The sequence below is a fragment of the Mauremys mutica genome, chromosome 1 (assembly GCF_020497125.1).
Source record: "Mauremys mutica isolate MM-2020 ecotype Southern chromosome 1, ASM2049712v1, whole genome shotgun sequence".
Classification (NCBI taxonomy): domain Eukaryota; kingdom Metazoa; phylum Chordata; order Testudines; family Geoemydidae; genus Mauremys; species Mauremys mutica.
In genome coordinates this window covers 365984594-366009523 of record NC_059072.1, presented here as the reverse complement: position 1 = coordinate 366009523, position 24930 = coordinate 365984594, and the positions used below count along the sequence as shown (strand labels likewise).

The window sequence follows — 24930 nt, the reverse complement described above, 5'->3', positions numbered from 1 at the left end:
CTACAGTAGGTAAGTCAGGACTCATGAGTTCTGTCTGTCATTCTCTGTCGGACATTCACCAAGTCACGTCTTCCTTTGCCTGAGTTTACCTAGCTGTATAATGGGGATATGTTCATAGGGACTTTACCTAGCTAGGAGTTTTCAAGATCCATCAATGAAAGTTTCTGCACAGCATGCTAAGAGTTCTTGATAAGAATTACTCATCTTTCATCCCTTAGTGACAGCCCTGTGTGCCTGTAGAATTTTGTTTTCAATTTTTCAGGCACAACGGTTCAGCCACCGTCTCAAATGAAGATAGGAGAGTGTTGCCCATGTTGAAAAATTCTTATAATTTTTCCTCAATGCTTTGCAGCAGATAAAAGTCAGGTAATGACCGCTCCCCCCCCAACACTTTTAACAGAAAAAGCCTAAATTTGCAGGAGGAGGATGTGACAGTGTCTGTGTATTCAAAGTGCTCATGTCTCCCCTCAGTCACCTGTCTCCACATCCGTCTGTCTGCTATCTACCCAGCCATCCTGGGCATGTACAGAGTATCAGACCCTAGGGAGGCCTAGGCACTATCCCCAGTTTTCTTTCTAATCAACTATAATTTTTATGTATACACAAATGCACAGAGCAGCCAATTCCTCTGTGACTCAGCACAGAGCCCAAGAGTTCTCATCTCCTTTGGGAAGGTCCCTTAATTACTGTTTACTCCTAAATCTGGACAAAAACCACAGCAGCGCAGACATGGAAAGAAAGACATTGGCTAGAGTGTCTCTGGTCTCCAGCCTGGTTGCATCCAGATGCCGCTTCTCCCCTAGAGCCCGAGCAAACCCCAGTGGGATTGCATAGAGCTATATTATTAACGGTATTCAGCCCTGTGTCAGCTCTCGGCGTGGGATGTTGATGCAGATGCTGAGGTGAGAGAGGTGTAGGACACGGCTACCTGATGGGGATTCCCAAGAAAGACACTTCCACTTCGCAATTCACAGATACCCATCTCTAGCTGGTGAGTTCACCTGCTGGACAAACCAAGAGCAACATGGGCCTGATGGGATAGAGAATAGGTCTGCTGTCCTTTCCACTCTGCACAGCCACTAAACATCCCAGGCCCTCACCACAGGGGTGAGTTTGACCCGTATCACTGTCCAAAATGCCATTCCTTTCTGTGGATACCCAGCTGCCCCTGCCAATGGCCTCACGCCCCTGGGCGGCTGCATTTGAGTGGCACAGTGCATCCTCCATGATGAAAGGTGTTAGTAGATGTAAAATACAAAGCCAAGTTCAGAGGCCATGCCGTATATTTTGCTCAGGCCTCACTGAGACAAAATTTCCCTTGGAGTAAGAACTGAATAAAGAGCTCAAGAAACACCTGTGTGCTAATACACAGACAGTGTCACCTCCTCCTCCTGCAAATTTAGGCTTTGTCTGTTAAAAGTGTGGGGGGGGAGCGGTCATTACCTGACTTTTATCTGCTGCAAAGCATTGAGGAATAATTATAAGAATTTTTCAACATGGGCAACACTCTCCTAGCTTCATTTGAAACGGTGGCTGAACCGTTGTGCCTGAAACATTGAAAACACAATTCAGCCAGGAGGAGACACCCAGCATTGCAAATATAAGTCCTAATTGTTACAGTTTGGCAAACTTAAAAACAAAAGAAAATGAGGTCTCCTAATTGAAGCTCTCAGAAAGCCTTAACTAAGGGGGCCCCCCAGAATCACCTACAATGGCCATTTGTGAGTCCCATTCAGCTAAGCTGTTTGCTCCAATAATGTCAGTGGCAATAGGTATTAGGTATTCGGTGTTAGATGTTCAGTTTTTCAATGTAATTGAAAGTTCCCTTGTTTATGTGTTGTGAAACAGAGTAAATACAAATGCCTGATCTACTTTCTTTGCTGAAAGATTCATATTATTTAAGGTCAGAACAGACCATTTGATCATCCAGCCTGATGTCCTGTATAACACAGGCCATTAAATTTTACCCAGTTACCCTTGCGTTGAACTTCATAATATGTGTGTGACTAAGACCTGCTCCAATCTAGGATTTTACTTTATAGAATCATAGAGCCATGGAGATGACTGGCTGCCAAGATGTAGGCTGTGTTGTGTCTAAACCATCCCAGAGAGATTGGCGTCCCGCCACCTTTGGGATACCTCCAGTGAAGGAGCTTCCACAACCTCACAAAGCGTCTGTTCCATTGTCCTCCTGTTCTTAAAGTTAGGAAGTTTTTCCTCAGATATAATCTAAATCTGCTATGCTGGAGTTTGAACCCACTGCCTGTTGTCCTGTGCTCTGCAGCAAGAGAGAATAACTTTCCTCCATCTTTCTTATCGCAGCCTTTCAAGTATCCAAAGTCTGCTCCCATCTCCCCCTCAATCTCCTCTTTTCCAAACCAAACACAAATGGTTGCTTCAGCCCTTGCTCGTATGGCTTGCTTTGTATCCCTTTGATCATCATTGTCGCTTGCCTCTGGATCCTTTCCAGTTTCTCTACATCCTTCCTATACATCGGTGACCCAGACTAGACACAATACTTGAGCTGAGGCCTAACCAGTGCCAAGTAGATGAGTACTCACCAGATCCCATGATTTGCATTTGCCTTTTCTGAAAAAATCAACACCCCTGAAAAATGTAGCTATATAAAGCTAACCCTGGTGTAGAAGGCATTAGGTCAACAGAAGAATTCTTCAATGGCCTTAGCTTCCCCTCTTGGGGAGGTGGATTAACAACTTTGACGGGAGAACCTCTACCGTCCATTTAAGTAGTGTCAACATTGAAGCACTAGGGCAGGACCATTGTAGCTTTTTAAGTGTAGACGAGCCCTTGATCAGATCTTCCAGAAAAGCCTCCAGTCTGGATCTGCTGGCATGGGCAGTTGGAGAATCCACCACTTCTCTTCGCAGTGTGTTGCAAAAGTTAATCACCCAGAGTGGTAATCACTTGGCCCTTATTTCCAAGTGTAATATTTTTGGCTTCAGATTCCAGTGATTGGGTCTTGCTTTGCCTTTCTTCAGTAGATTAAAGAGTACGTTATTGGTATTTAAGATGAATAAATGAAGCCCCTTATGTCACTCTCTCCAGTTTCCAATAATTTTTGTGGCTCTTTCTGCACCCTCTCGAATTTTCAACATCATTTCTGAAATGTGGAACCCGGGAGTGGAAACAGTCAGTGCAGAGGTAAAATCCTTCCCCTGCTCCAACTCACCACTCCCCTGTTTATGTATCCAAGGATCTCATCAGCGCTTTTGGCCCCAGCATCATACTGGGAGCTCACGATGAGTTGATTGTCTACAATGACCCCTAAATCTTTTCCACAGTCCCTGTGTCCCATAATGCAGTGCCCTGTTCTGTGGATCAAGACTGCATTCCCTGTTCCGGGAGGATCCCTTTGCATTTATCTGTATTAAAACATTTTGTTTGCATGGACCCTACTCACCAAATGTTCCAGATCAATCAGTGTGCCTGCCCCGGCCTCCTCATTGTAATCAATGTGGCAATCTTTGGGTCATCTGTACATTTTATCTGTAGTGTTTTTCTATTTGCTTCCAGATCATTAATGAAAATATTGAATAGTATTGGGCCAAAAATGGATCCCTGCAGAACCTCATAAAAACACCCCCATCCACTGACAATGGCCTATTGACAACTGCTTTCTAAGATCTTTCAGTTAGCCAGTTTTTAGTCCACTTTACCTGTGCTCTACTGATATTCTATAATTGCATCTGCTTGGTTCCCTTGATCGAAATCGGGTTTATCTGACAAGACATGTTTTCCATACACCATGTTGTTGACTGGCATTAATTATATTCCTATGTTTTTTTTTAACTAATCCCAGACCAGCCTTTCCATTCTTTCTTAATGTTGTAAAATCTTTTTTAATTGAATATTTTACGTTTAACCCAGAACTGTCCTGTTCTCCCTCCCTCCCCCCCTTTTTTTTTTGTCTCTCCGGCTGCCTCACTATGTACTTCTGGTTCCCAGTGAGATGTGCCCTTGATCACTCAGTTCGTAACTCTGGTGTTTGAAACTCTAAGATTCAATTGTAGATGCTGTTTCTCGCCATCCTTGTCTTCTAATGGACTGGAAAGTATTTTATCATCTTAGATGATATATGTTTCTCATACTGCTTCTTTCTGAATGCAGAACACAACTATATCTTGAAGGTATCTACCTTTCCTGCAACATTAACAAACTTTGTTTCTCCCTCAAAGAATCGAGCTATACCTTTTCTAGGATTTCTTTTGTGCTCAATATACTTTAATAATGTCCTTTTTGTGATTCTTAAACCTGCAAAGTTTTTAGCATCCCTTATCAATTTTCATAAATACCAATTTGTATTATTTGCTCTCTATTTTCCCTTTTCCCCATATGTTATATATTTCTTACCATCCCGCTCCCTCCCCCCCTAACCCCTCACCCCAATTGCTGCCTTCACTCTGTCAGTAAACCAGGTTTTTTGTCCAAAGTTCTCTACTTTCTTGATAGTGGAATAGTGAATTTTTGCCAATCACATAAACTCTTCTTCAAGAACTCCCAATTTTCATTCTCATTTTTAATCTTGAAATTGTTTTATTGATCTTTTGCCCGTCCTTTGGGGAATTAGCCCTTTTGAAACACTAAATGAATTGCCTCGTTAGACTGACTTCACACTCGGTAAGACAACTCCCGTCTTTTCATGTATTTATATGTGCTACTGTATTTTCCACTCCATGCATCTGATGAAGTAGGTTATAGCCCATGAAAGCTTATGCCCAAATGAATTTGTAAGCCTCTGAGGTGCCACAAGGACTCCTCGTTGTTTTTTGGATACTGACTAACATAGCTAACACTCTGGAAACTAAGTGTCTATAGATATTACTGGTCTGGAACTATTCTGTGTTTGTCCATTTGAATATAATCAGTTCCATTATTATTGATCTCTCATCTATCATATGCCCCCTTCTTTGTCTCTTCTGTATACTCAACACTCTGTAGGCGTATGGCGGCCTCCCCCATTCTCATAGCCTGTCTCAGAAATCTCCTTTCTATCGGCTATATCCTTTATAGAGCACGAGTGTCCACAACTGAGCGCATGTCCAGAGCAGGTTATTCTCCATTCCCTTCCTTAGGCATCTGAACATTGTCTTTGTTTTGGCCATGGCTGCAAATAAGCAACTATTTCCGCGGTGCTGCTATCAATGACGCTCAGGTGTTTTCCATGAGGTGAGTTCTAATTGGGATGTTTCCCTCTGGTAATGTTTTATCAAAGCTTTGTTTTTTTTTGATTCCTAGATTTTGAGCACCATAAAATGTGGACTTGGCATTAGTAGGGTCAATTGTTAATCATTCATTTATCTGAATAGTGAAAATGTCATTTTTCAATGTGTGAAGTGACCAATTTCCTTCACCCATGAGAACAGTCCCCAGTTGTACATGTAGTGTCTCATATTAATGTTTCCTTTCCGTTCAGGCATTGGTACTGTGACCATCACCCTAGAGCCTGGGCACATACACAAACTCAGAGGAACATACAGTACATGCAAGAGACACCGTTCTGCCTCAGAGTTGGAAACCTTCTCCCCTACTCCATGTCAGATTCTAACACAACCGACTTCACCAACCCCTCCACCTTCATCCTGCTGGGTATTCCTGGCCTGGAGATGGCCCATGTCTGGATCGCCATCCCCTTCTGCACCATGTACACCATAGCCGTCTTCGGGAACTTTACCATCCTGTTCATCGTAAAGAGGGAGCGGAGCCTCCGTGCCCCCATGTATTATTTCCTCTGCATGCTGGCCATCACCGACCTGGTGCTGTCTACATCCATGGTGCCCAAAATGCTGAGCATCTTCTGGTTCAATTCCAGGGAGATAGATTTCAGTGCATGCCTCACTCAGATGTACTTCATTCACTCGTTCTCAGTGATGGAGTCTGGGATCCTCGTGGCCATGGGTTTTGATCGCTATGTGGCCATCTGTGATCCCCTCAGACATTCCACCCTCCTGGCAAACCATGTGGTGGCCAAGATTGGCTTGGCTGTGGTGCTGCGTGGTGGCATTCTCATACTGCCCTATCTCATCCTGACGAGGCAGTGGCCATACTGTGAAACCAACATCATCCCCGATACGTACTGTGCACATATAGCAGTGGTGAAGCTGGCTTGCGCTGATACCCGTATCAGTAGTTACTACGGCCTCTTTGTGCTATTCTGTGTGAAGGGTCTGGATATGTTTTTTGTTGCATTGTCCTATACCCAGATCCTCAGAGCCATCTTCAGCCTCCCCACAAAGGATGCTCGGATCAAGACCTTTGGGACCTGCAGCTCCCATCTCTGTTCCATCTTAGCCTTTTTCATTCCAGCTCTCTTCTCCTCCCTCACGTACCGGTTTGGCCAGAATGTGGCCCTACATTTCCGTGTTCTCATTGGCAACGTGAACCTCCTGGTGCCTCCCACGCTAAATCCCATCATCTATGGTGTGAGGACCAAACAGATCCGGGACAGGCTGCTCCGGCTCTTTATTCATAAAGACATCTAATTTTTCTCCTCGTGCTCTGGCTCTGAGACTGAGCTCCATGCAGAGCTGTCTGGTGAGACGGTGCTGGGCCCTCTTCCCTGAATCAATTACAGGACAGTCAAAGTGACATTGAATCCTTTCAGGGCCTTACTGTGCTGTGTCAACATGACAGACTGGGGAATCGGTCTGTGTACAACTCATTAACTCATGGGCTTCCAGCCTTTCTAATTGCTTTTAAGTGGACCTCTGAGGCCCTGTGCCCTGCCCCGCTTATTCCTCCAACTCCCTGCCCCCTTTTCCAGTGGGACACAGCTGAGGATGTGAAATACAGGACAAACTGCTGAGAAATTGGGCAGACTCACCCCAGACTGTTAGTTATTCTAGCATTAGATTATACCAAGCCAGCAACAAATGTAAAGTTCTGTTTCACCACATTGGTTAAATAGAAACCAAAAATGCAGTCTCTGTAGGCCTCCCAGCCCTTGGCTCACCATCCAGACAATGGACTCCATAATGAGGTATTAGTGAAAAGAAATTTCATCATATTCTAATCTCAAGGCAAATACATCACTAAGATATTACCGAATAATCACGCTGCTGCCAATCTGTTAATAACTACAATCTGAAGATTTAAGAATAAAAGAAAAGAAGAGATATAATGTTTAATGGATCAGATACATACAAGTGATTTTGCAGAGTTCATAGATTAGGGTAATAGCAGCAGTAATGGAATAAATTGCTGGCTTGCAAAAGAATCTCTGGAAATTACCCAAGCTGGTCAGGGTTCATCAGACCTTCTTCAGAGCTTCCTTCTTGGAAACCCAGTCCAGAGAAATGAAGATAAAATGGAGATCTCTGAGGGGTCCTTTAATATCCTCTGTCCTGTGTGTGAAATTTTACTATCCCAAAACAAAGCCCATAGCATCTCTTTGTGCAAAGTTACTGGCCCAAGTTGGAGTCCAGGGTCACATGACCATATCACATGTTCTAACATTCTTGATAACTCACAGAGGCAGCCATTGATCTTATTCTTACAGAGGCGTGTTTCTTCTATGGCCCATTGTGAGAGCAAAGTGTCCTTGTTGGCCCTCAACACATTTCTGCCCGGCTTTATTCACTTAGGGATGTCACCCAAGAACACTTAACAAATCATAACTTTCCCATTGACACCTGAGAGAACATACTTTTTACAAGGAAGAGCAGATAAAAAATTGTTTTGCTTCAGGGAACCTGGTCCTTGTACAATGAAAGGAGGAAAGAGGTTTCTAAAAGTGACAGGTGGACGTCCGTGAACTTGGCTGTTTCCTCTAAGCATTGCCAGCCAGCGTCCTTGGCTTTGAACAATCTTAACTTGTGTTTGATTTAAGCCTCTTCCAGAAAGGTGGCCACAGCTAGATCCACTAAGGCATTTAGGTAAATACTGAGCTTAGGCACCGCTGTCTTCCTCAAAGCCCCGGCTCATCTGCTACCTTACCCTGTAGGAGCCTAGGGTTCTGCCAGTAGCCTGCACAAAGTAACCTGAGCGCTGACACAGCTCCACAACTAATGAGCTGCTCAAAGTCTTCACTGAGGCCTCAATTCTGCTGGGATTCTCCAATGAGGTATCCCCCCTCCATCTCCCCAGCAGGCCCGATCCGTTAGGTCTTCTCAGCCCATGCCTCCTAAATGGGGCCCTGTAGGTTGGGAATGTGTGTGTGTGCATGTGTGTTTGTGTGTGCACGTGGCTCCAAGTGTGTGTGTACACCTGTGAGACGGTGTGTGGGCTTGCATGTGAGTCAGTGTGTGTGCATCCGAGTGTATGCGTGTGTACGTGTGTCTGTGTGTGTGTGTCTGTTTGCATGTGTGTCCATGTGTGTGCAACGCCAGAATATCCCAATAGCCCAGCGGTTTAGCACCCTCACCTGGAACGTGGGACACCCAGATTCAAATCCCTGAAGCTGGAGAGACTGAGCATCCCACCCAGAATAGCCATTTGAGGGGTGCTCAGGGCAGTCATGTGGGAGATGTGTGTTTATGTCTCTGCTCCAAAGCAGGTAGAACAAAGATTTTGGATCTGAGTCTCCCATGTCTCTCTTGGGTCTCTCACTAGAGAATGCTGACTTGTCCTAGGCACCTTGCTCCAGCAGAGGGCTCACGGCTGACAATCCCACATGGAAATAGATACCTCTCTCCAGCCCATCAGCTGAGGTTCTGAACACCCAAATCAGTGGGAGTTACGTGCTTAAGGACCATGTATGGGCTTTGGAGACCAGAGTGGCTGAGTTGGAGGAGCTAAGGGAGACAGAGCGGTATATAGATGAGACTTCCCGGGAGAGAGTAGAATGGTCCCACCCCTGGCCTGACAACCTCTGTGCTGTTGAGGATGAAAGTCTCAGGGAAGGAGAACATGAAACTGGAGCAATTGGGACCTTCCTTCCAGATGATGTCATGGGACCTTCTCATACTGAGGATACCTCTCCGAGTGAGAGAACTTCTTTTAATAGGTAGAGAGAGGTAATAGTTTTGGTGGATTTGATCATTAGAAACATAGATACCTGGGTTTGCAATGACCGGGAGAATAGCATAGTGACTTGCCTGCCAGGTGTGAAAATTACGGCCTTTCGAGGCCTCTAGATATACTTATGTGCAGTGCTGGGGAGGTATCACTGACATAGGAAAGGATACGGAGATCCTGGGCCTCCATGGTGGCATTCTATGAAATGCTTCCACTTCCACACACAGAGCCAAAAAGACAATAAGAACTGCGGGGTCTCAATGCATAGATGAGATGATGGTGGAGGGTGGAGGGATTTAGTTTTATTAGGAATTGGGGAACCTTTTGGGAAAGGAGGCACTTATACAGGAAGGCTGGACTCCATGTAAACGAAAGTGGATCCAGATTGGCAGCACATAACATTAACAAGGTCGTAGAGCAGTTTTTAAACTAAGGGTGGGGGGAAAGCCTACAGGTGCGGAGGACCGCATGGTTCGGACAGAGACATCACTTAGCGGCTAATCTATTAATGGAGATTCTCTATGTCCTAGTAAAGAGGATACTATGGATGATAAAATACAGGTAGGATCTGATGAGAAACAGTCAAATGAGAAAGAGTCCCATTCAATTACCTCATGAAATGTCAGACAGTTAAAAAGTGACAATTTTTTAAAGTGTTTATATACAAATCCCAGAAGTCTAAATAATAAAATGGGTGAACTAGCATGCCTCGTATTAAATGAGGATATTGATATACAAGGCAACACAAAAACTAGGTGGAATGAGGATAATCAATGGGACACAGTAATACCAGGGTAAAAAATATATCAGAAGGATGTAACAGGTCGTGCTGGTGGGGGAGTGGCACTATACATGAAGGAAAGCAGAGTCGTATGATATAAAAATCTTAAATGAACGAACTGTGCCATAGAATCTGTATGGATGGTAATCCCATGCTTGAATAGTAAGAATATAGCAGTAGGAATATATTACCGACCATCTGACCAAGATGGTGATAGTGACTGTGAAATGCTCAGGGAGATTAGAGAGGCTATTAAAAACAAACAAACCTGAATAATAATAGGGGATTTCAATTATTGCCATATTGACTGGGTACATGTCAGCTTGGGATAGGATGCAGAGATAAAGTTTCTTGACACCTTAAAGGACTGCTTCTTGGAGCAACTAGTCCTTGGAACCCACAAGTGGAAAGGCAATTCTTGATTTAGTCCTAAGTGAAGCATTGGTAATAGTGACCATGATATAATTAAACTTAACATCCCTGTGGCAGGGAAAACACCACAGCAGCCCAGCACTGTAGCATTTAATTTCACAAAGGGGAATTACACTATAATTAGGAATTAGTTAAACAGAAATAAATAGTTAAGTGCCAAAAGTGAAATCTGTGAGAGCTGCATGGAAATTCTTTAAAGACACCATAACAAAGGCTCAACTTAAATGTATACCCAAAATTTAAAAAATAGATAGTAAGAAAACCAAAAAAGAGCCACCATGGCTAAACAACAAAGTAAAAGAAACAGTAAGAGGCAAAAAGGCATCCTTTAAAAAGTGGAAGTTAAATCCTATTGAGGAAAACAGAAAGAGGCATAAACTCTGGCAAATGACGTGTTAACACATAATTAGGAATGCCAAAAAGACTTTCAAGAACAGCTAGCCAAAGACTCAGAAAGTAATATCAAAAAAAGTTGCCCGGAGAAGGAACTATGAGGATGAAATATCATGGTCACTCTAAGAAGAATGCTATTCTGAGTAAAGTACTGACTCCAGCGGCGAGGTAGAGTTATCCCCTGGGTCCCGTGGGGTAGGTTGGAGATGGAAGATCCTTGATGAACTCTGCTGGATACCAGGAAAAAACAATAGATATTGAGTGCTTGTGGAGCCAACATCTGGGGCAAGCCTACCTTATGGGCTCCAGCAATCCAATGTACTGAATAATGCTATCAAAGGAAGAGTACCGGTGAGTCTTCTAAACTCAAGGGCACAGGTGGCTAACTGAAGGGTGCTGCCAGAGAAGCATCAAGAAATCTCTTCTAAGAATGAGGTGACCAATATTGATGACTGGTGTGATGTTGCACCCCATAAGGCTTTATGGAAATATGCTTATGAATGTAAATATGGCATAACTGGTATATGTTTTATGATACATATGCCATGTAACACATCTCTGTAAAGGTTTTGATCTACTGAATCTATTCATCCTATTTGTATGCATGTATTATTGTTGTATTTGAACTATGAATATTGGCTGTGTACTGGTTTGATTTTAAATAGCCTTAGTAAGGCATGTGGTCAGCTTCCTTAAGAAGAATGTGCAAGTTAAGTGCTCAATCAAGACACCCTAATGGACAATGGATCTTGAAAGGCTCCAATCCACATAAGAAGTCTACCTGAGGACATTCAAGTTAGCATGTGAACCATGGCTGCTACCTATAAGTTCTGAGTCATCCATGGACATGTGACTTGCCCATGTGACTCCAAAACTCCATCTTGTAGCTGGGATTCTACACAGGGGGAGGGAGGAGTGTGTACCCACAGGAGAAAGTCTGTTTAAACCCCTCAGAGGCCCCTCCATTTTGTCTTCAGCTGGCTCAAGGGAGAGCCTCTCCACTCCTAGAGGATACCTGAAAGAAACTGAAACAAAGGACAGTAACCATGGGGATGTGAGTGTTTGCTGGACCCAGACTAGAAGGAGGCTAGTCTGTAAAAGAAGCTTACTGGAACATCTCTGAGGGTGAAGTTTCATCTGTAATCACTTTCTTACTGTATTAGGGATAGACTTGCATGTTTATTTTAGTTTGCTTGGTAATTCACTTTATTCTGTCTGTTACTACTTGGAATCACATAAATCTTACTTTCTGTATTTAATAAAATCACTTTTTACTTATTATTTAAACCAGAGTATGTATGGCGGGGGCGGGGGGGGGGCAGCTGTGCACATCTCGCTATCAGTGTTATAGAGGGCGAACAATTTATGAGTTTACCCTGTATAAGTTTTATGCAGGATAAAATGGGTTTATTTGGGGTTTGGACCCCATTGGGAGTTAGGCATCTGAGTGTCAGAGACAGAAACACTTCTTAAGCTGCTTTCATTTAAGTCTGCAGTTTGTAGGACGTGGTTCAGACCTGGGTCTGTGTTTGTAGCCGACAAGCATGTCTGGCACAACTAGGCAGGGTTCTGGAGTCCCGAGCTGGCAGGGAAGGCAGGGGCATAAGTAGTCTTGGCATATCAGTTGGCAGCCCCAAGGGGGTTTCTGTGATCCAACCCGTCACATCTTCCAACACTAATATTCTATGATTCTACGATTCTATAGGAGTCAAAAGTGTGCCCTGGTTGCCAAGAAGGCTAACAGCATATTGGGCTGCACTAGTAAGAGCATTGCCAGAAGATCAAGGGAAGTCTTTATTCTATTATGAGATAGGCTCTGTGGATATGGGGAAAGTGGTGGACGTGATTTATCTTGACTTTAGCAAAGTTTCCATACAGTCTGCCACAGTATACTTGCCAGCAAGTTAAAGAAGTATGGATTTGATGAATGGACTATAAGGTGGATAGAAAGCTGGCTAGACCATCTGGCTCAACGGACAGTGATCAATGTCTCAATGTCTAGTTGGCAGTGTGTCAAAGTCAGACTCAGGACTCACAATTTGTCAGACCACTCTGTTTATTAGCAAAAGCCCTTTGCTAATACACCCAGAAAATGTGAGTGCCATACAAGGCTCAAACCACCTTATTTATACAGCTGAAAGGGTGTGAAATGATAAATTTACCTGAGGCTAGACACGTCTCATGTCCTTATTAACTCTCACCAATCTCCTGTTAATGTCCCACCTTCAGTTTAAGTGGACCCATTGTTCAATACCTTAATGTTCCTCTTCCTGACAACTTTATCTCAACATTCCTCATTCCTGCTTAAAGGAACATAAAGCATTTCTTTAATTCATTCTACTTCTACAATATAATTCATTCTACTTTCACAGCAGCCACTATTGAGCACTGGTGAGGCCACATCTGGAGTATTGTGTCCAGTTTTGGGCTCCCCATTACAGAAGGGATGTGGACAAATCAGAGAGAGTCCAGCTGAGGGAAACAAAAAATATCAGGGGGCTGGGGCACATGACTTATGAGGAGAGGCTGAGGGAACTGGGCTTATTTAGCCTGCAGAAGAGAAGAGTGAGGGGGGATTTGAAAGCAACCTTCAACTACCTGAAGGGGGGTTCCAAAGAGGAAGAAGCTAGGCTCTTTTTAGTGGTGGAAGATGACACAGCAAAGACCAATGATCTCAAGTGGTAGTGGTGGAGGTTTAGGTTGGATATTAGGAAGAACTATTTCACTAGGAAGGTGTTGAAGCACCAGAATGGGTTGCCTAAGGAGGTGGTGGAATCTCCATCCTTAGAGGTTTTTAAGGCCCAGATTGACAAAGCCCTGGCTGGGATAATTTAGTTGGTTTTGGTCCTGCTTTGAGCAGGGGATTGGACTAGATACCTCCTGAGGTCTCTTCCAAGCCTAATCTTCTATGATTCTATGTAACCCAGTATGACAGGAAAATGGCTCCTTTGGGGACCCCATGGAGTAAAATGCATGGAGATGTGGATTTTGGAACCACCTATAAATAATTAAACTGGAGCATATGTGGTTGAAACCAACGTAAAGAACCAATTGGTAATTAATCCAGCCCACACCCTGAAGAAGGTAATTGTGGATGTTACCATATCAAATATGTCAATAATAGAACCCCACTGTGGAAAGTTTATTCAATCATAGTATAGAGGAATTGGATAAATCTTCATGATATTCCTAGACCCCATATGGATCGAAAGGAAAGGGACATTTTAGGAACAGATGGTGTTGGGGCAGGAGTTCTTTATATATAAATGAGGAGGTGGCTGAAAATAAAATGAAAGCTATGGGTCAACACCTAAAGGATTTAGCAGTGCCCCGAAGGTATCCTTAGATCAGCTAATTTCCATACAGAATGGGGTAGCACAGGTTTTAGGGGAATGGGAACAATCCTAAGACAAGGATCACCTCCACCTCTAGCAGGCTGTTGGTGTCCTACAGAGCAATGTTCTCTTGGCCCTGGCATGCATGCAAATGCAGATGTGTATTATTGATATGATTCTGGATGGCATAGGACTGCCAGTTCCAGTTCAAACGGCGCTCCAAGGGCTGTCTCTTGTACAGGTGGCTAACTTAAGAGTGCTGCCAGAGAAACATCAAGAAGTCTTTTTTTTCTAAGGATGAGGTGACCAATTTCAATGACTGGCTCAAAGGTGTCCATGATAGGCCAAAACAGCCGGCAAAGTTGTTCTCACTAGAACTAAAGTTGCAGCCCAAAGTAGGAAAAGGAAAAGTCCAGTGGGGCTCTCATCAGACCTGGTAACCATGTACCTATTTCACAACCATAGATGCCAGGGACATCATAAAAAAAACAGGACAAGTGTGAGTCAAATCCCCGCACTGTGGTCACCCACAACAATCCCAAACTGTTGGTTTTCACTATCCCGACTGGACCTGGGAGAGTTGTACATAGGGACCAGATAAATATTGGACTTTTACTCTGATCAGGGCTCATAGGAGGGATAGAGAAGTGTGTCCCAAGGAGACTGAAACCAATGGGGCAAACCCAAACCCTGATGAAAATGGACAGATCCCTCAAATGGTCCTGGTGTAACCCGGGGACAAGGGAATAGAAAAATTGGGTAACAAACCACCAGTTGTAATAAGGTCCCAGAGAACTACCAGGGGTGTACTTCCTGTTAAACCTAGAGAGGATTATGTTATTTGTTCTAAGTGGTGTTTTAATGAATACTGTCATGTAGAGTAGAAAGAAGTGGACATGGGATGTTAAATGTTCATTTATTGATAGTTAATGGCTTTTTTATATAACGTGATGCTGGTTAATCTTGTTAATATGGGGCCCAGATGTGCTGGTGGTAATATAATGGCTGTGGCAGAATTTTAGCAAGGAGGGATGTCGGGACTGTTGGCCCCTCAGTAAAACTTAGTGAGGATTTTTGATTGGCCCTTTCTCAGTACCTAAATGAATGGTCGATGGGAAACCAGGCCCCTGAGAGTGACAGGCCCCAGGGGCAATGGGGAGAGGCCAGCTCTCCCAGTCAGCCTGACTGACAGCACAGGAAGGCCAAGGGGGAGGTCAGGGTGGACCCATCCTCCGTGTGAGCTGGGGATGCCAGGGCCAGAGCGGGGCCATGCTAAGGAGAGCTGGGGAACCGCCATGCCAGGCAGAGCTGGGGTGGTCACAGAAGCATCCCAGGGAGCAGGTCCATGCTGGGCGCAGCCACAGCAGCCAGCGAAACAGCCCAGAGATCTGAGTTGCAAGCAGAGGTGTGGGCGCCCTAACCAGAGGGGCCAGAGAAGCACCCCAGGGAGCTGGAGGCCGAGCATCAGCAGTGCTGGGGCTGGAGCATTGTGGAGCCAGGTGTAGAGAGCAGCTGGGGATAGTGAGGGGGACCCTGGGCAGAGGGTCAAATGGAGGGAGATGCCCCCATCCAAAAGGCTCTGCAGGCCAGACTGGGGGTGGGGGGATCATTAACCCACCGGGGGGAAGGGGGGAGATGATGCTGGGAAGAAGGGTCCTGCACCCAGAGCCTGAGGGCGTGTGGCCACCACCAGAGCAAATGTCCAACTTGTGGCATCCCTGCAGCACAGCCAGGGACTGGGCAGAGGTCCCTGGGCGGAGGTGTGAGGGGTGGACTGTGCACATTCCAAAGACAGCTGTTTGTGGTGTCGCTGTGCCCACGGAGCGGGGGTGACATGTTTTCCTTTCATCTTTCCCATTCTTTTTCTTATTTTTTAAATTGGTTGCTGTGTAATAACTTGTATTTGCTTGAACTATATGCAGTGATCAGTGGGTCAGGGAAGCGCCTGGCGTGGAGAGAGTACCCTGAACTGGGGACACCCTAGCGCCTGTCCTAAGTGACCATAACAAGAGCGTGGGTCAATCCCCTCCAGGAATCCTGTTGTTGGTGTCACTAGGCATAAATCTAGGTAACTCGGGAGGATGGCTTTGGGCCTATGTGACCCAAAATACCTTTATGTAAAGTGCTTTTGTTAGCCTTACTAAACTTTTGTAACCTCTTGTGTTATGTGCTAATTACTGGCAGCGTCAAGGCTGCTTGATACTAGATGTAGCCAATACTAAATAAGATAGGCGGAAAGCAGGTGCTGTAATTAAATTTATATGCATGAGAACGTAGCCCCCACGGTGGGAAAGTACAGATAACTGATCACAGAAGAGTTACTAACGAGCTAACGTGGTTTTTGCCAAGTATAACTTAATTGCTTAAGGTAATTGCTATTGCAAAGTGTATTTGCTGCATGGGAATGAACGGTGGGGGGAGAGGAGGAGTGTGGGGGTGATGGGAATGCTTAGCTGAAGTTATGTATAAAGAGAGGAAAACCGCTTGTATGGGTGTGCAGGATTTGAGATTGCTATGTCTCCCTTGCACCACCTTATTTGGGCTCAAATAAACCTGGTTTTTGCTTCTCCACCTTGGTGTGTTTATTGGAAGCGAAGCACACCGGGCAACGAACCACTGTTGCTGTCGCCTCGGGCCTCTGTGCCGGCAACACTGTGCCAGCCTTATTGGCATTATGAGGACTCTGCCACCCAGGAGAGTGGACAGGGAGCCCTCAAGGTCAGGCAGGAGTGAGATAAAGGGTAAGCAAGAAGGATCAAGTACTCATATCCTTTCATTAGTGAATTCCACCAGGTTTGTGAATAGGCCAGGAAAGGTCCCGACAAGAGCGGGACCGTTCCCCCACTCACATCTTTAGGAATTCTTGAAAGGACTCACCTCACTTTTCTCTTCTAAAGTGAAACTTTCCCCCTTGCAATGTTTTGCTCTGTTGCACTACACAAGGCTCTTCACCTTTCTGCAAAATGGGTAATAACCGGCTCCCTCTACACCACACACCTTACAGTGGGACAGCTGTATCGCTGCCCCTGCGCCGCTCTACCGTGTAGCCACTCTTCGCCCATGGGACAGAGCTCTCCTGCCGGCAGAATTAAACCGTCCCCAGCGAGCGGCTCCTGCTGACACAGCGCTGTCCACACCCCCTTCTTGGTCATCGGGTGTTTTTTCATACCCCTGACAGACAAAAGTTTTACGAACAAAAGTGCCAGTGCAGACAAAGCCTGACTTGCAGGCTATTAAAGACGTCCACAAGCCCTGCAATGTTTAAGAAGATTGAAAATTTCTGCTGGTTTCCTTTCTCACCAAACTGAGTTGCTTGCATAGATTTATCAAAGCTCTGCCTGAATGTCTTCCTGGAGTCTGCTGCATTACCTGAGAATTTCAACGCCTTTTGGGCTTTCAGTTGTTCCATATCCAGGATGGCTCCTTCCTTTCTTCCTTCACCAAAGCCCTGTTATCTCTGCCCTCTGGTCTCCCCTCTAGTACCAGAGGTTATCTTGAGAATTCATCAGAAGGAGGCACAGTCTGCACTCGAAGAAGGGAGGCGTGATTAGAAGTAAAGCAGAGTTACAAAAGCTAATGGAGAGCCCTGCGCTCCAGCTGGGTGTTTGGTGCAGCCACCACTCGATGGCCCATTCTTGCTAGCCCCAATCTAGTTGCCCCAAACAGGTGCTCTGCTCTTAATGGCCCAGGACATTCTTCTGAGTTTGCCAAGGACCCAGCAAAAGGCACCCTGAACTATACTGGGGCCTCAGGAGGCTTCCCCAGTACAAATAATGATCATAAATAATCAACACAATAATGCAGCCAAATCAGGGCCTGCCCCCATCCCTTTGCCTTTAGCTACAGACAAAGGTCAAACCATTTTTGGCAGCTACAGATAACCCTGATTAGCCAGGTGAGCAGGCAGAACAGTTCACTATGGGAATCCAAGCACCCTCCAGCTGGGGCAGTCTGGGAAAGTCTGAATCAGCCTAAAACATTAGATTTCAATTCCACCTGGGAGACACTGGGAGGAAACAAACCGAGAGGAAGAGAAGAAATCCAACACAAACACAAATCCAGTCTCTATCCTGCCTACAGGGCCCTCCTTATTCCACGGCCAGGGCCGGCTCCAGACCCCAGCGCGCCAAGCGCGCGCTTGGGGCGGCCTGCCGCCGGGAGGGCGGCAGGTGGCTCCGGTGGACCTCCCGCAGACATGCCTGTGGATGCTCCACCGGAGCTGCAGGACCAGCGGACCCTCCGCAGGCACGTCTGCAGGAGGTCCACTGGAGCCACGGGACCGGCGACTGCCAGCGCGTCTCCCGTGGCATGACGCCCTGCTTGGGGCGGCAAAATTACTAGAGCCGCCCCTGTCCACGGCAGCTGTGGGGTGAGGGAGATAGGCCCCTGGCTGCCCTCTATCCCTTGGTTCACACAGACAAGGTCAGCTCCCAGACGGCTGGGGAGGAGGCGAGCAGCCCTCTGTGATGAAAGAAGAGGTTACGGACTGTTTATAAAAGCTGGACATGCTCAAGTCCATGGGGCCGGATACAGTGCATCCGAGGGTACTGCGGGAGTTGACTGATGTCATTGCAGAGCCATTGGCTGTTACTGTTGAAAACTTGTGGTGACTGGGGGAGGACCTGGACAACTGGAAAAGGTAAATATAGTGTCCATCTTTAAAAAAGAAAAGAGGGAGAATCCAGGGAACTACAGACTGATCAGCCTCACCTCTGTCCCCAGAAAAATCATAAAGCAGCTCCTCAAGGAATCCATTTAGAAGCACTTGGAGGAGAGGAAGGTGATCAAGAAAAGTAAACATGGATTCACCAAGGGCAAGTCATGCCTGACCAACCCAATTGCCTTCTATGATGAGATAACTGGCTCTGTGGATTTGGGGAAAGCGGTGGATGTGATATATCTTGACTTTAGCAAAGTTTCGATACGGTCTGCCACAGTATACTTGCCAGCAAGTTAAAGAAGTATGGGCTGGATGAATGGACTATAAGGTGGATAGAAAACTGGCTAGATCATCTGGCTCAGAGGATAGTGATCAATGTCTCGATGTCTAGTTGGCAGCCACCATTCAGCACTGGTGAGGCCACATCTGGGGTATTGCGTCCAGTTTTGGTCCCCCCACTACAGAAGGGAGATGGACAAATTGGAGAGAGTCCAGCAGAGGGCAACATAAATGATTAGGGGGCTGGGGCATATGACTTATGAGAAGAGGCTGAGGGAGTTGGGCATATTTAGTCTGCAAAAGAGAAGAGCGAGAGGGGCAGGGGGATTTGATAGCAGCCTTCAACTACCTGAAGGGGGGATCCAAAGAGGATGGAGCTCAGCTGTTCTCAGTGGTACCAGATGACAGAACAAGGAGCAATGGTCTCAAGTTGCAGTGGGGGAGGTTTAGGTTGGATATTAGGAAACACTATTTCACTAGGAGGGTGGTGAAGCACTGGAATGGGTTACCTAGGGAGGTGGTGGAATCTCCATCCTTAGAAGTTTTTATTGCCCAGCTATTCCAACCCTAATCTTCTATGATTTTATCCACAGGAACATTCTGCTGGTGTTACTTTTAATAACTTTGTTCCCCCAAAGTGACCCCAGAGACTGTGATGTGATGCCAAGTTTCTGAGTGGGAGTGAAAGTGAAGTCCTGGAGTTCACACTTCCCAGGAGTGGGGAGCTGACAAACTCTGGCTACTCCTGCAAACCTCAGTTTCACCTTGAGAGGATGGTAAAGGCTCAGGATCCCTCTCCCAGCCTGCTACAGTGTGAGTCCATTTAGCTTTTGGTGTGACAGAGAGACCATGGTTGTGGCAGGGAAGTCAGGTCTCCTGAGTTCTGTCTGTCATCTTGCCACACATTCTCTGTGTGACCTTCACCAAGTCACATCTCCCTGTGCCTCAGTTTAATTACCTGTACAATGGGGATATGTTGGTAGTGACTTTCCTTTGCTAGTTGTTTTCAGGATCCTTCAATGAAAGATGCTGCACAGTATGATGATAGTTTCTGATGAGAATTACTGATCTGTGATCCCTTAGCAACAGCCCCGTCGGTTTGCAGGACGTGTTCCTGTCTCCCTTCAGACATCTGTCTCCAGAGCTGTCTATCTATTATCTACCCAGCCATCCTGGACATATACAGTGTATCAGACGCTATGGAGACATAGGCATTATCCCTAGTTTTCTTCCTAATCAACTATAATTTTCAAATATGCATAAATACACAGAGCAGCCAATTCCTCTCTGACTGAGCCCAGAGCCCAGAAGTTCTCATCTCCCTTTGGGAAAGTCCCTTAATTACTGTTTATTCCTAAAGCTGGACAAAAAACACAGAAGCCCAGGCAGGCTTGTCTCCAGCCTGTTTACATTCAGATGCCACATCTCTGCTAGAGGCTGAGCTAACCCCACTGGGATTGCACAGAGCTGTATTATAAATGGTGCACACACCTGTGTTGGCTCTTGGCCTCAGATATTGATGCAGATGCTGGGCTGAGAGAGGTGTGGGACATGGCTACCTAAAGGGGATTCCCAGGGAAGACACTTCCATCTCACAATTCACAGATACCCATCTCCTGCTGAGGAGCTCACCTGGTCAACAAACCCAGTGCAACGTGGGACTGATTTGATAAAGAGTAAGTCTGCAGAACTTTCCACTCTCCACAGCTTTAAATATCCCAGGGCTCTTGCCACAGGTGATGAGTTGGCTCCAGAATCATTGGCCAAAATGTCGCTCTTGTCTGGGTCCTCATGGCTGATGGCCTCCAGCCCCAAAGTGCTGCATTTCAGTGGCACAGGGGATCCTTCATGATGGAAGGTGTCAGTAGATGTACAATACAAGATCAAATACTGCGGCCCTGGCTCGTTCGTTACTCAGGCCCCCTTAGGCAAAACTCCCCTTGGAGCCAGCTGTGAGTTAATGCAGAGACTCTCACCTCCTCCTCTTCCGTCATAGGGCTCTTACTGTTAATTGGGGGGGCACTGTTCCCTGAATTTTATCTGCTGTAAGGCATGTAGGTACTATTCCTCACTGCCAAGACCTCTTCTTCCCTAGCTTCGTTAGAGAAGTTGGCTTAACTGCTATGCCTGAAACTTTCAAGAACAATTCTGCCAGAAGCAGATACCCAGCATGGGAAATTTCAGTCGAAATGGTTAAAGTTTGGCAAACTGAAAATGAGGTCTTTTAATTGAAGGTGTCAGCCGACCTTAACTAAGATCGGTGCCATCAGCACAACTTACAATGGCCAATCCACTTGTAAATCCCATTCAGCTAAGCTCGTTGCTCCAATAATGCCTGTGGCAAGGAGTTCCACAGGCCAAATATATATTATGGAAAAAAATATTTTGTTAATGTTATATGTGCAGACTTTCAATGTAACTGAATGTTCCCTTGTTCATGTGTTATTAGACAGAGTAAATATAAATGTTTGATCTACTTTTTTATTGATAAATTCATAGAGTTTAAGGCCAGAAGGGACATTTAGATCATCCAGTCCGACCTCCTGTCTAACACAGGCCATTAAATTTCACCCTGTTACCCCTGTATAAGCCTAGATTTATGTTTGACTAAGGACTGGTCTACATTAGGATGTTAAATCATAGAACCATAAAACCACAGGGTAATCTAACCTAGTCCCCTGCTGAGATGCAGGATTTGTTGTTTGTAAGCCATCCAACACTGCTGGTTATCCAGCCTCCTTTTGACACCTTGCAGTGAAGGCGCTCCCTAGGCATGTGTTCCATATTCCTCCTGTTCTTACAGTTAGGAAGTTTTTCCTGAGATTTTTTCTAAATCTGCTCTGCTGTAGTTTCAGTCTATTGCCTGTTGTCCTGCCCTCTGTGACCAAAGAGAACAATTTTTCTCCTTTTTTTTTATGGCAGCCTCTCAAGTATCTGAAGACCACTGTCATGTCCCCCATAAGAGTCTTCTTTCCCATACTAAACATACCCAGATCCTTCAGTGTTTGCCCTTCTGGCTTGCATTTCATCCCCTTGATCATCCTTGTCACTCACCTCTGGATCCTTTCCAGTTTCTCTACAAGCTTCCTATACATTGGTGACCAGAACTGAACATCATACTCCAGCTGAAGCCTAACCAGCACCGAGTAGAGCAGTACTATCACCTCTTGTGACTTGCATGCTCTGCCTCTGCTAGTGCAAAAGAAATTTGCATTACCTTTTTGTGCAAGAGAAAAAAATCCACCCCCATTGGAGATGTATCTATATCAACCTAACCCCATATTAGCATGAGGTCAAAGGAAGAATATTTCCATCACCTAGCTACCACCCCTCAGGGAGGTGGATGAACTATGCTGATGAGAGAGCCCCTGCCATCACTATGAGTACTTTTTTTCAGAGTAGCAGCCATGTTAGTCTGTATCTGCAAAAACAACAGGAGTACTTGTGGCACCTTAGAGACTAACAAATTTATTTGAGAATAAGCTTTCATGGGCTACAGCATACACAGAGAACATGAAACAATGGGTGTTACCATACACACTGTCAGGAGAGCGATCAGTTAAAGTGAGCTATTATCAGCAGGAAAGAAAAAGAACTGTTTGTAGTGGTAATGAAAATGGCCCATTTCCAGCAATTGACAAGGAGATGTGAGGAACTGTAGGGCAGTGCTACGGCAGAGCCATTGTAGCGTTTTAAGTGTAGACGAGCCCTCAAGCAGATCTTACAGGAAAGCATCCCTCAGTTCTAAAAATTTGGCCCTTATTTCCACCTGGAATTTGTCTGGCTTCAGCTTCCAGCCATTGGGCCTTGCTCTGCCTTTCTCCACTAGATTACAAAGCCCATTAGTACCACAGTTTTCTCCCATGAAAGTCTCCGTTTGATCGTATTTTTCATAAGTGGATGAAGCTCTTTAAATCTCTCCAGCATTTTCTCCAGTTTCTAATCATGTGTGTGGCTCTTTTCTCAATCCTCTCCAAGTTTTCAACATCCTTTTTGAAATGTGGACCCCAGAATGGGACACAGTCATTTTAACCAATGCCACATGCAGAGATAAAGTCCTTCCCCTGCTTTCCAACTCATCCCACCCTCTGCATGCATCCAAGGATCACAGTGATTTTCCATTTCCTTACACGTCATTGATGAAAACTTTGAATAGCATTAGGCCTAGAAATTATCTCTGCAGAACCCCACTAAAAATAACCCCATTCACTGAAAATAGCCCATTGACAACTGCTATCTGAGATCTCTCAATTGGCCAGCTTTTAGTTCCTTTTACGTGTGCACTGCTGATATTGAATAGTGTTCAGATTAAATGTCTCAGAGAAATCAAAGGTTATTGCGTCTGTGCGTTTCCCTTTATCAGCCAAACATGAAATCTCATAAAAGGATGAAATCAGCTGTATTTGACAAGACCTGTTTTCCATAAACCATGTTGCTGACTTGAATGAATTATATTCCTAGACTTTTTTTAACTACTCCAATAAAGGCTTTTCCATTGTTTCCTAACCTTCTCAAATCTTTTTTTTTAAATATTCCTTTCATATATTAATTGTTTACGTTTAATACAGAAGTGTCCTGTATTTGCCTTATTTTCTTGTTTTTGTTTGGCTCTACTGCTCTTTGATTGCATAATGGCTTAAATGAGATTTGTGAATGATCAGTCAGTTCGTAACTCTAAGGTTCTCCTGTAGATGTGGTGCATGCAGTGTCTCATATTAACATTATGTCTCCATCCAGGCATTTGTCCTGCGACCATCATCCTAGACCTTGGCACATAAAGAAAGTCAAGAGGACATATGGTACATGCAGGAATTTCTCCCCTGCTACATGTCAGATTCCAACACAACCAACTTCACCAACCCCTCCACCTTCATCCTGCTGGGCATCCCTGGCCTGGAGGCTGCCCATGTCTGGATCTCCATCCCCTTCTGCACCATGTACGCCATAGCCATCTTGGGGAACTTCACCATCCTGTTCATTGTGAAGAGGGAGACGAGCCTCCATGAGCCCATGTACTATTTCCTCTGCATGCTGGCCATCACTGATCTGGTCCTGTCCACTTCCACCCTGCCCAAAATGCTGACCATCTTCTGGTTCAATTCCAGGGAGATCAATTTCAGTGCCTGCCTCACCCAGCTGTACTTCATTCACTGCTTCTCAGTGATGGAGTCTGGGATTTTCGTGGCCATGGCTTTGGATCGCTACGTGGCCATCTGTGATCCCCTGAGGCATTCCACTATCCTGACAAACCCCGTGGTGGCCAAGATCGGCCTGGCTGTGGTGCTGCGCGGTGGCATGCTCGTACTGCCCTATCCCTTCCTGGCGAGGCAGTGGCCATATTGCAGAACCAACATCATCCCCCACACCTACTGCGAGCACATAGCCGTGGTGAAGCTGGCCTGCGCCGACATCCGCATTAGTAGTTACTATGGCCTCTTTGTGGCATTTTTGGTGACTGGTCTGGATGTATTTTTTATCGCCGTGTCCTATATCCAGATCCTCAGGGCCATCTTCTGCCTCCCCACAAAAGACACCCGGCTGAAGACTTTTGGGACCTGCAGCTCCCACCTCTGTACCATCTTAATCTTTTACATCCCATCTCTCTTCTCCTTCCTCATGCACCGGTTTGGGCACAATTTGGCATTGCATTTCCACATTCTCATTGCCAATGTGTACCTCCTGGTGCCCCCCATGCTAAACCCCATCATCTATGGGGTGAGGACCAAACAGATCCGGAACAGGCTGCTCCAACTCTTTACTCATAGAGGGACCTAAAGATTTTTCTCCTTGTGCTTTGATTTTCAGACTGAGGTCCACTGGCTGGTGACATGGTGCCAGACCCTTTTCCCTGAATCAGTTACTGGACAGTCAACGAGACATTAAATCCTTTCCTGACCTTACTGTGCTCTGTCAGCATGACAAACTGGGGAATTTGTCTATGTACAACTCGTATGATTTCCACTTTATAAGTGCTAGTAAGTGGAATATTGAGGCTTTGCCCCCTAACCTGCTTCTTCCACCAAGGCCTCCCCTCTGCCCCACCTCCCTCCCCAATTCCCCTCCATCTGAGCCACCTA

The 24930-nt window shown here is 45.5% G+C and overlaps 2 protein-coding genes across 3 annotated transcripts; both read left to right on the top strand.

Annotated features, from left to right (window-relative positions):
• The first annotated feature begins 5660 nt into the window (after nucleotides 1–5660).
• On the top strand, nucleotides 5661–6500 carry LOC123362723 (olfactory receptor 52R1-like). Its single transcript, XM_045003164.1, has 3 exons — nucleotides 5661–5863; nucleotides 5954–6183; nucleotides 6325–6500. The coding sequence occupies exons 1-3, from the start codon at nucleotides 5661–5663 to the stop codon at nucleotides 6498–6500; spliced, it is 609 nt and encodes a 202-aa protein (XP_044859099.1).
• A 13379-nt stretch (nucleotides 6501–19879) lies between these two features.
• LOC123374654 (olfactory receptor 52R1-like) lies at nucleotides 19880–24628 on the top strand. 2 transcript variants are annotated; one of them, XM_045024852.1, is made up of 2 exons: nucleotides 19880–19920; nucleotides 23710–24628. In XM_045024852.1, exons 1-2 carry the CDS (start codon nucleotides 19880–19882, stop codon nucleotides 24626–24628), a joined length of 960 nt encoding a protein of 319 aa, XP_044880787.1. The 2 variants fall into 2 exon arrangements, with proteins under 2 accessions (XP_044880787.1, XP_044880778.1); XM_045024843.1 differs by lacking the exon at nucleotides 19880–19920 and adding an exon at nucleotides 20622–20682 and having other exon boundaries at nucleotides 23688–24628.
• Nucleotides 24629–24930: the final 302 nt, after the last annotated feature.